At 48.8% G+C, this 12,104-nt stretch overlaps 1 protein-coding gene across 1 annotated transcript; it reads left to right on the top strand.

Moving 5' to 3' along the window:
* LOC120426708 (uncharacterized) lies at positions 1-5,729 on the top strand. The gene has a single exon (XM_039591488.2). It carries the CDS (start codon positions 2,104-2,106, stop codon positions 4,297-4,299), a length of 2,196 nt encoding a protein of 731 aa, XP_039447422.2. The 5' UTR covers positions 1-2,103; the 3' UTR covers positions 4,300-5,729.
* Positions 5,730-12,104: the final 6,375 nt, after the last annotated feature.

The following is a 12,104-nucleotide window of genomic DNA, read 5'->3' as shown; positions in this document are numbered from 1 at the left end:
TGTTCGGACGGACGCAACTCCCACAATCAATATCATCTCCGCCCTCGATGTCAACTGTTGAGGCTTCAAAGACTGCGGGCCGAGCTGCGGGCTCGCCTGCAGCGTCAACACTTTGGAGGTTAATTCCTGCTTGCTGCTGAAATTGCTGAGTTAGAGTTTGACGGGTGTTTGGACGCTGATCATGATTTATTCTGATCAAATGTATGATTTGCGGTAAATCTTCGAGTTTTCTGTACGTGGTGATTAGAACTCGGATTAATCCTGGAAGCAGAACACGCTAGTTGCAGTTCAGTTCAGCTCGAAGCTAAAATATTGATTTTTATTAGAGGCCGTCCTCGGCTAAGAAGGATAGAGAATAGTTACATTTATAGTGTCCGTTTATAATTCTAACCACTACAGAACGAACTCTTATTTGTAAGCAACCCAATAGATGTGCTGAAATTTCAATCGATTATAATAAATTTAAGTAAATTATAAATTATAAGTCCACCTTAATTGTACACGTCTACCGTTGAAGAGATTGCTAATAGACTGATGTCAGAAAAGGCTGACGGAGCGAATTTGAACTTGACGTTCCTTGACCATCTATCAAATGTGACAAATCGAACAAATGTACTCAACAGTTGGCTCCCGTGTCGACGAGGGATACCTACTGCACCGATTGCTCTTAACAACATCTGTAATGGGTTCCGGGCCACCGGGTATAGATGGAAACGAAAAAGCCAACTGTTCGAGCCTGAACATTTCAGCTCGAAGAAAATTTTACTTTGTTTTGACAGCACTGCGGTTGCTTCGATCTCAGTCGCAGCGATGTTGGCAACCATGCCTACGCCGTTGTAAACAACGAAGGGAACGCGCACAAAGAGTGCGCGAAACGACGTGCGTGGCAACAGCGCGCCGTTGACGACGGCGAAGGAGAGAAAGAGAGCGGAAACCCGAACGACGACGAAGAGTGGAGAGTTTTTTGGCGCGCAACGGACGAGTTTGCGCGATCGTTCGGAGAAGAGACAAGTCTATCGCAAGCAGCCGAACCGGTCGGACGTCAAGTCGAGCGCGTCGCGATCGTCGGAAGCAACACTAAATTAATCACTTAAGCTAAGTTTTAGTCGTAAAATAGAAAGTAGTGAGAGAAATTCTAGTGTTGTGTTTGTGTTTGCGATACTTTCGACCCTCCCAAACTGGTTCCCCAAGTCCGCCTGCAGTTAAGTGCAAAAAATACAGTCCGCTCCGAACATGGTCCGAACGACCCGGATTAATTGAACCAGAAGTGCCGGGATTTGCGGGGACAGTGAAGGACAAAAGGCGGAGGGTCGATTCTATCGCGGCAAGTGGGCACAAGGCCCACTGAGTGAAAAAAGACGCCGCGGAAAAAAGTGAAAAAAGACGCCATCTTGGCTCAAAAAAGTGCAAAGAGTGAAAAGTGCTAAGCGACGCCATCTTGGATGCGTCCAGAGCCTTCTGAAGCCGGAAAAAGGTTCCGGAAAGAAGGTTCAAGTGTAGTGAAGTTCCGGCCAAGAGGACACAAAGTTCCCCCAAGTACCGCGATTACAGACTTGGCTGTTTTCCGTGCTTGGTTCGGACACTGGGTCCGATCGTTGGTGTTCCTCTTGTGCCGGAAACTGCCATAAAGTGCCTGCAATAATTCCCGGGAGCGGCGCTGAGCAAGGACGCGTCGACTCCAGAGAAGAAGAAGCGGAAGTTGCAGGCAGAGTCGGAAGAAGCTTTCGGGAATTGGTCCTGTAAGTGAACGCTGAAGAAGAGGAGCGAAAACCTTCTGCGAACTTGGTCCGGAAGTGAAGACGCTCGAAGTGAGAAGACTTGCGCGAAAGTGGTTCCGGAAAACGCGAAGAACGTTCTGGAAAGTGGTTCCGGATGTTCGACGCAAAGTGAAGTGAAAGCGAACGGTTCCAGCAGCCGTTCCGAGCTCAGTGCTCCACCACTGTAGCATCGGTGGCCAAAGCGCTTCGCCCGAGGAAGTCACCGGAGAGGCTGGTGAACTCGGAGAAGGCGGCCACACCGAAGAAGAAGACCGGCGGCAAGTCCGGTCACTAAGTGCACTGAGTGATCCCCTGCGGAGCGAGCAGTGTAAAGAAGCTGGCGGAGATGGAGCGGTTCAGCGACGTCGTCCACCAGCGTGAGCTGGCTCAAGGTAAGCTTGTTACAATTCTTGACAGCTTGGAAGATGCCACGACGCTCACATGGGCAGCGTTGAAGACGTGTCAGAAGGAGGTAGAAGCCGCGTACGATGCGTACCATACGGCGTACGGGCAGATCCTTGGCATGGTTCCGTCAACATCACGGGACGAGCAAGATGCCCTCTACGACGCCTTCGACGACCTGCACACAGAGGTCCTGATGGTCATCGAAGAGAAGCTGCTAGAAGTGAGCCAGCCCACACGACGAAGAAACGCGTACACGCCTGGTGTACCACAATGGGTGGACGAGATAACGAACGCAACAACCGCTAAGATCGTCGGATGCGCCAACGAGACGACCATCGACGAACCCCCGAAGCGTTCCGGGAAGCTGCTGGCAGAGCAGCTGGACACGGAAGATCGGGTACGACCGGAGTTTACCATCCCGCATGGTGAACGGTCCGAGAACAACCACAAGATCGAGAAGTCCAAGACATTCATCGACACATGCAAGATCGCTGACGAGAAGGACTCGTCACATCCCACCAAGAAGCCACCCGGACAGAACGCTACGGATGATCCGTGTCAGCAGAAGATGGTCTCGACCGCCGGAAGTGAGCCGGCACAGAAGTGCGACGTGTGCGGACTAGGCCAGCACAAGAGCTGGAAGTGTCCGCAGTTCCTAGAGATGGCAGTCCCCCAGCGGCTGATCAAGATGAAGGAGAAGCAACTCTGCTTCAATTGCCTCCGGACGGGACATACCTCGGCGCAGTGTGTGTCCACCGGAGCGTGCGCGACGTGCGAGGAGCGGCACCACACCCTGCTGCACGCCGAGTACCAGAGAAACTCAAAGCAACCGACAACACAAACGAAGGTGGAGCAACCTGGTGCTCCACAACAAGCCGAATCGGATCAAGTGACGCCAGAGGCCAGCTCCTCTGGACAACTAGCGCCGGACGCGCTGTCAGCCGTCGCGGACTCTCAGAATAAACCCTGCAGCCCACACCCCTGCCGTGGTTTATTGATAGCAGCAAGTAAGACACATTTGACGAAAGACATCCTGGACAAACACAACGCGAACAAGTTGGCTGGCGTCGAGCAGATGCAGTCACGTTCCAACACCATGGCGATTCCTGCTGGAGTTCAACTCGCCGTCAGAGTCAACTTGGTGGCTCTGCGCGAGACGAGCTTCAGCCAGGTCTTGGACGGCACGATTGGAAGCGGTGCAGCACGTGAAGAAGCGGTTTGGGCTCAAGCCACGGCGTTTGAGAACGAACCCAAGTTGAAGCAGCACATCGAAGAACATGAAGGTGGACCGCCCTACAAGAAAGCGAGTGAGGTGAGCGATCCAACGAATGCGAATAAAGATTACCTGTCGTTCCATGCAGTAGCACGTACACCAAAGACGACGCTGGCTTTCCTAGCTGAGCGTTTCCTGCTAGAAGGCACGAGATTGGAAGTGACGGGGTGCAGCATTTTGCTGCAATCGAACGCATTGTGGCTCGTGGAGCAGATGATGGAACGTACAAGAGCGGCATCGGCACCGTACAAGGCGGCTGCAGTTGACTTACAGCTGATGATCGGTGAGCGGTCGAAGTATCCACCAGCTGCAGCACCAACGAACAAGAGGCAGAAGAGTGGCACTGGAGGAATTCACCCATACGAGCGGTCGGTGTACGCCGATCCACTGAAGCGAGTGTCACCAGACGGGACAGAAGAAAGTCCATTGAGAAGCAGAACAAGATGCCGGTTTTCGACAATCGGCAAGCACCAACAATCCCTGGAGTACATTCCACAAGTCGGCCAGGCCTTTTGGCGGCCCCTGCGACTGTCAATTGCGCTGACCGGCACATTCTGTAAGAACGCAACGAAATTAAGCCCAGTTTTGGACAACAGGGCGAAATGGGTTCGCATCGACTTGCGGATCCCAAGAGCTCCCGGCGAAGAAGTGAAAGAATACTTACCTGGCCAACGTACGGCCCAACGTGGAAGGCGAAAGAGTGACCTTTGGATCGCCTGGAGATCAACGGCAGTTCTTCGCGGGTGGAGGATGTTCGAGCCTGAACATTTCAGCTCGAAGAAAATTTTACTTTGTTTTGACAGCACTGCGGTTGCTTCGATCTCAGTCGCAGCGATGTTGGCAACCATGCCTACGCCGTTGTAAACAACGAAGGGAACGCGCACAAAGAGTGCGCGAAACGACGTGCGTGGCAACAGCGCGCCGTTGACGACGGCGAAGGAGAGAAAGAGAGCGGAAACCCGAACGACGACGAAGAGTGGAGAGTTTTTTGGCGCGCAACGGACGAGTTTGCGCGATCGTTCGGAGAAGAGACAAGTTTTTCGCAGGTAGCCGAACCGGTCGGACGTCAATTCGAGCGCGTCGCGATCATCGGAAGCAACACTAAATTAATCACTTAAGCTAAGTTTTAGTAGTAAATAGAAAGTAGTGAGAGAAATTCTAGTGTTGTGTTTGTGTTTGCGATACTTCCGATCCTCCCAAGCTGGTTCCCCAAGTCCGCCTGAAGTGAAGTAAAAATACAGTCCGCTTCGAACACCAACTTTCTTGCTAGAAATGGGTCAGAAGGGCACTTTATTGACCCAGAACCCTTCTGTGGGGTCTCAAAAATCGTATTAAAAATGGAGTTTGTAAAATATGAGGAAAAGACGATTCAGTTGAACTGGACGAAAACACAATTACTGAGACAATCTAGGGAGTTCATCACTCCCTCTACTCAAAAATAAAAAAATAAATACTCAATCTGAACAAGAAATATCTTGATATCTATATCGGGCTTATAACAGGACACTGTCCGTCTAGATATCATTTGAAAAAGCTAGGTCTTAGTCAAATAGATATCTGTCGGTTCTATGACTGTGAAACCGAAACATCAAAACATCTGATATGCGACTGCAGCGCACTATCTGCAAGGCGAAGGCAGATTCTTAACAGGCCTATTTTAAGCCCTAAAGAGATCTGGCAAGAACACCCCAGTAAGGTAGTTGATTTCATTTTAGAAATTATACTTGAATGGGGCATACCGCAACGTCAGCCAATGACCGCTACCCTAAATGGTAACGTCAAATCAAAATCAAACCATCCACATTAACGACCCCCGGGTCTTTTGTGGTCTCTATTGCAAGTTTCTGAGCACCAAAACCTCTTTCTACTCCAAGCACCCAAACCTCTTTCTACTCCAAGGAACCTTCCACCCCAGTGTTTGAACTGACGACCTTTGGATTGCGAGTCCAACCGCCGCCAGCGATTCCACCGGAGTAGGCTTGGTTTGGTGTGTTTTTTGTTCTTATGGCATGGAGACGACTCCTACACCTGGAATGACTTAACGGCCTAACAACAACCAAGGCCGAGACCGACATTTTACTTCCTCATCCGATGAAAGGTTGGAGCAGATGGGAATCGAACCCAGAATCATCCGCTTACAAAGCGGACAGCGTAACCATTCGGCCACGCACTGCCCCACAAATGGTAACGTGTCATCCTGAAGTCTGCGATAATAAAATGGGTATACGGTATACCACAATAGATCAAAGTCATGGTCGCAGTGGTCACAACCCAACAAAAAAAAAAAAAAAAAAAAAAAACGGAAGCAACCTGCTAGGTGCAATCGTTTTGGAGATACTGGTCCTCAAAGTAGGGGCCTCAAAAAGGACTTTCTTCGGTTGTAGCAAGTTCTCGGTTGCCACGGTGTCCAAAACCGGTTCTGCCGGTCGAAGACATTCAGGCTTTCATTTGCGGCCAAGACATCCAAAATCGGTAACATCAAGCTTCCCATGCGCCAGTGCCAACGCACACCGCGGGTTTGGTTTTCTAGCTTCGGTACGTGCCTGAACCCATTTGTGTATTGGTATCTTGGTACATCGTACCAGCGCACCACGACACTCTCGGCTCGCCCCATCGGTTTTGTGTCTGGCACTCACCCATGGCATGAACCCAGCGTGCCGTGGTACGTGTCGTGGTATTGAACCCGTTTTGTACCGCCAGCGCGTACCACGACACGTACCTCGGCTCGTAACGAGTGAAGCACCTTGGCTCATATACCGGGTTCATGCCATGGGTGAGTGCCAGACACAAAACCGACGCGGCGAACCGAGAGTGTCGTGGTGCGCTGGTACGATGAACCAAAATACCCTCGGTTCGTGTGAGTCGGGTACGGGTGTAAACCGAACAAAGCAGGCGCAAAGCAAACCCGAGGTACAAGCGAACCGCGTGTACCGCACGGTGCAGGGAAGCTTGGGTAACAGTCTTGAATTTTGGCAGCCGAAAACATTTCTGGGTCCTATAAACCCGGAATACCATTCGTGTATGTAAAAAACGAAGACCATAGCCAGGTTAATATCAATAGTTCATAAACACAAAATTGTAGTATTATTTAAGGCTGTTTAATGTTTTGATTATTTTTAATAAACTTACTCCAATAAACGTAGCAGGTCGGCGAAATGGAATTGTAAAGTCAAGATCTCCAGGCCACCATTCGGGTTCACTGTATTCATCAGATGTTGCAATTTGAATGAATCCTAAGGAACATTGCACCATAAATGGAATGAACTTCTCCAGTTGTACTTCAGTTATTTTTTCCAATGAGGTTGGATATCCTCCAGTAAACAGCAATGGCAAATTTGATACCATATTTTTGCAATTTCCTTGATCCATTGTTAACAACTTGTTAGTGCAGCACCTGGAAAAATAAAGTAGCATGACATACAAAATAGGTGATGTTGCCCTACGTGAGGTGAGGCAGTGCATTTCTTACTTAATAAAATATATTGACGGTGTTCATAAATTATTATAAATATGTCTTATGACTTTATACTAATTTAAAATTTCCAAAAAATCAAAATCGTATCATGTAAAACGTGTTTTGCAGGCGAATGGTCCTGGGTTCCATGTCCATCTGCTCCAACGAGAAAGTTTAGGACTTAGAAATATGTGAATTTGAACAAAGATAGGTAACAAGCAAAGCAATCCACTTTAGCGACCCCCGGGTCTTTTGTGGGCTCTGTTGCAAGTTTCTGCTCATTTCTAGGCGTCCGAAGGTTATGTGTGGTGAGTAACCCAAAGCCTCTTTTACGCAAATAGACCGACGTTTTACTTCCCCATCCGATAGAAGGCGTGATCAGGCAAATCTCGTCTCGAAAAATGCCACCGGATCCGTCTGGGATTGAACCCAGGCCATACTGGGGTTTATAGGCTACCACGCTAACCCCTAAACCACCGGACCCGGCAAAGATACCTGATTTAAAAAGATAGACAACTCTCAAAATCTGGGAACAACGCTCAATCATCAAAACCGCAGAGCCATCTGGTGGGCTGACATCTAAGTTGTCGAGCTTTTCAATGCCCGTACACGCACACAGTGAAACAAAATATGCGCGCACGCACACAGTCAAACATGGTAGTGATGTAGTTTTTCGTTCATCTCTTTCGCACTGTTTTGACCAAATTTTGACAGAGCGAGGAAAACATTCAGCGAAATGGCGAGCAAGTTTTGGAATTTCATGATTATTAATTAAGTTCAGATCAAATTGAACACCGGGCGGGTTTGTGCCCACACAGAAAAAAAAATGATGGTAATATTCATCAGGAAATGGTGACAGATTTTGTGGCAAAATAAATGTTAAATTTTACCTCAGAAAATGATGAATTTTCATTAGTTTTTGATGAATATTCATCAGGTTCACATTTTTACACATTTTTTATGTAATATTACACAAATAAAGAGGTAATATCCAACCTACCGAATTTTCAACATTCCAAAATTCAACTTTTTTTTCTGTGCAGTGGAAAAATCAATTCAATCAAAGAAACCTAATAGGGTGGGTCAATTTTTTCGAAAGTACTCGGATCCGACTTCAAAATCTCTATTTTAACGGTCGACGCATGCTACGAACCTATGAATGAAGCATTGGAAACACGACGCTAAACGTCAACACACTTTCCATAAAATTCAAAACCTCCATCGCCGGTTCACGATCCTCGTCCTGGAAGTTACTCTTATCGATCCACATCTCGCACGGCTATGTTGGTTTGCTTTTGGCATACAATGTTGCTTATTAAACGTTTGTTAGGATTATATACATATTATGGACCGAAACAAGCAAAAAATACAAAACATATTTCATGATCCAAAACAAGCAAAAAATCACATGCCGTCAACTCCGTCAAATTTCAGGCATTAAAGCACTAGCGACACTCCGATGCGAACGGGAAAATATTCAAACAATAAGCTTTAAAGCGATGGTGGGAGAGCGTGAGAAAAAAATAAAGTTTCAGCGCAGCGAAGAGAAGAAACACAAGAAACGAAAAAGCTTGTTGCTGCACTGCTTTTCGCACCACCTCACGAGATGGATGTATTTTGTTGTGCGTAGCGCTTTTTGTTTTAAATTTTTATTTGAAGCAAATCAATCAGTTAGCGAACATTTTTGTTGTTTTTCGATTGTGTAGTGATACGTATTGATCTGCATTGTTTTGACTGAAATAAATGAATCAATTTGTGACGTGAGAATATAATTTTAAGTAATAACTTATTTTGTAAGAAAACCCTCGTGATTATATTTGCTTTGATGCTTTGAGACAGTCCAAAATATTGATTTAAATATCGTTAAAAATACAAACACCCGTCTGACCTGTGTCCGATTGTTGTCCAATCCGGTCTTACCGGATGTGTGTGTGGTCCAATCCAATACCCGCTGGCCGGCAGCGAAATTATGGTAAAGTATAGTTTGTATCAGACTTGGGTTATGCTGATACAGCTTATCTCAGTCTCGGGTATTCGGTGGTGATAGCCCTCGCGCTGCTTCTAACGACCCATTTCAGAATGACAGAGCTCCTTGCGGTCCAATTCCGAGGTCTTGAGAGCTGATTTATGTTTAATCACTTCCAATAACATTCCTTTGCACACTGCTTCTATTTTCTTTCGCACTATTTGATTTTTGTCAAGATTTTTTGTTATTTTAGGCGTAGAAAAAACAACAGGTTAAATACCACCCTTAAAGCGAGCTAGCTCACATCACACTAATTCAACTGCAAGACCGAAACCACCGCGACGATTTGCTTGAACTGTCAAACCAGGCGTCGTAGAAAAAAAAATCGCGAAAAACTGGACAAAATCACAAAATTTAAGGAAATCTTCACTTTCTTCAAGCAAATCCACACATTTTACAAGCTTTTCACTACTTTTCAAGCCCATTACTATAACACAAACGTTCAAATAATTGAAATTCCGCGGACCGCACAGCTCCAGCTTCTGCTCTCTTGTCCAATCCGGTCTTACCGGATCACCTGAAAATAGTTTTGCTTGTAAACCTATCAATTAATTCGTCTTGAGGGCCCCTTTTGTTCTCTAACTCTACCACGCCCTCGTGTAGCGTTTCCTTTAAAGACCGGAAAAAGGCACTAACCAGGCACTACCTGTTGGCTGCTTTTGTCCCTGGGAGCCTGTGACAGTTCTCTATCTGGAAGAATTTACCAGCAGAGCATTTTCGATTGTGTCACGTTCCCCAGAAAACCATTCCCCCGAATACCATTCCCCAGTGTTGGAAGTCAAGCCTAAGTGCGGCCCTTGAAGATTAGTTTAAGTTAGCTTTAGGCGCAGTAGGCCATGCCACGCGCAAACTTTATAAAAACCCCACCCACTGTTAATTCCTCCTCTTTCCCCGAATAAACGCCAACTCGTCAGGTTGTGTGGCCCAGCACATCGCGTGGCGCGTTGCCATAGTAACCGCGATCGGAAGGAAAACATTTTCCACGTGCGCAGAGTTCGGGAAAGTGACGACATTTTTCGCGATTCGATTTGAGTTAAGTTTTTCGGGAAGTAAGACGCGGAAAGAAACGTGCTCGCGATGGAATACGAACAAAATCCGCGATTGTACCTGTACAACGGGAAGAATTGGCCGAATTGGAGTCTTCGGATGGAGGCCTACCTCCGGGAACTGAAGATTTTTCACTGTGTTGAGCGGACGCTGGAGCAGGAACCGTTTTTCCCGGCGGTGGAGGCGGATGATGCGGCGGAACAGGCGCGGAAGGAAGCGCTTCGGAACGTCCGAAGAGAGGAGGACGCGAAGTGTGTGTCGGTCCTGCTCCACAAGATTGCCGACTCGCAGCTGGAAAGAATCCGTGGAAAGCGGTCTCCGAAGGCCATTTGGGACACCCTCCAGAAGGCGTTCGACAAGAAGGGAGTTTCCGGCGTGTTTCTGCTGTTGAACCAGTTTACCACGTTGCGGTACGACGAAGAGCAGGACATGGAGGAGCACATTCTGGAGTTCGATAGGGTGGTCCGGGAGCTGGAAGCGGCCAACATCAAGTTCGTCGAGCCGGTGCAAGTGTTTTTCCTGCTGCAATCGATGCCGAAGTCCTACGCCCAGTTGGTTACCGTGCTGAAGACGTTGCCGGTCGAGCAATGCTCGATGGAATTCATCAAGTCACGGCTTTTGAACGAGGACGTGGAACGGCACCATCTTGCAGTGAAGGTTGAGCCCAAGGCGGAACCGAGTTCAGCGTTTGCGGGAAAAGGCGGCAAATTTACGTTCAAGTGTCACGCCTGCGGCAAACCTGGACACAAGAAGGCGGACGGCCCGGAGAAGGAGAAAGCGGAACAGGCCGCCGGAAGCTCGCATCGCCGGAAGAAGGGGAAGGCACACGCGGCGGATACGAAGGACGGTGCCAACGATGACGTGTCGTTTGTGTCAGTAACGCAAGAAGCCAACAGCGTGGAGACACACGGAAAGTTCCGGTGGGTGCTGGACAGCAGTGCGTCCGAGCACATGGTTGGCGAGAAGGGTCTACTGGTCAACGTACGACGGATGGAATCCCCCACGGTGATCAACGTGGCCAAGGCTGGAGTGACGCTCGAGGGTCGCTACGTTGGTGACGTCAAAATGAAGGCCGACATCGGAACGCGGACGTTGAACTGCACGGTTCGCGACGTTCTGTACGTGCCTGGATTGCTGACGAACCTGTTCTCCGTGAAGAAGGTTGCCGAGCGCGGCATGGAGGTGATTTTTGGCCAGAAAGGTGCGCGAATCACGAAGAACGGAGAGGTCAAGTGTACGGCGAAACAGAACGGGCGTTTGTACGAGCTGGATGTGAAAGTCGTGCGTGGATCGGCCATGGTTGGTGAGTCGGAGAGCAAGTTGTCGCTGTGGCATCGCCGGTACGGACACATCGGGAATACTGGTCTGATGAAGCTGATCCGGAACGAGATGGTCGAAGGACTGGTTGTTGGAAAGAACGCGAAGCCAGAGAAGGAGATTTGCGAGTGCTGCATGAAGGGGAAGCAAGCGAGGTTGCCGTTTGAAGAAGCGACCAAGCCTCGTTCTTCGCGTCCCTTGGAGCTCATCCACTCCGACGTGTGTGGCCCGTTCAACCCGGCATCCTGGAATGGCAAGAAGATGTTCGTGAGCTTCATCGACGACTACACTCACTTCGCTGCTGTTTACATCCTTGAGGCGAAGAGTGAGGTGTTGGATGCGTTCCGGAAGTACGCGGCGATGGCCACTGCTCACTTCGGAACCAAAATTGCCCGACTGAGAAGTGACAACGGCCGTGAGTACATCAACACCGAGTTCAAGAAGTACTGCGACGATGCTGGTATCGTCATGGAACCGACCGTACCGTACACTCCGGAACAGAACGGGAAATCGGAGCGGTTCAACCGGACGGTGATGGAGCGTGCACGTGCCATGATGGAGGACGCGGAAATCGACTGCAACATGTGGAATGAAGCGGTGCTGGCTACGGTGCACGTGATCAACAGGAGTCCCACGGCTGCGCTTCGGGACGCGAAAACGCCGTACGAGATGTGGTTTGGACGCAAGCCAAACGTGTCGAAACTGCGTGTCTTCGGCAGCAAGGCGTACACCCACATTCCGAAGGAGAAGCGGTCGAAGCTGAGCGCGAAAAGCCATGTCTGTGTCCTGGTCGGCTACGGGATGAATGACGTCTGCGTCGCTTTT

Source organism: Culex pipiens, chromosome 1 (genome assembly GCF_016801865.2).
Source record: "Culex pipiens pallens isolate TS chromosome 1, TS_CPP_V2, whole genome shotgun sequence".
Lineage (NCBI taxonomy): Eukaryota > Metazoa > Arthropoda > Insecta > Diptera > Culicidae > Culex > Culex pipiens.
The sequence above is the reverse complement of the archived record's forward strand: the minus strand, read 5'-3'. Positions and strand labels throughout refer to the sequence as shown.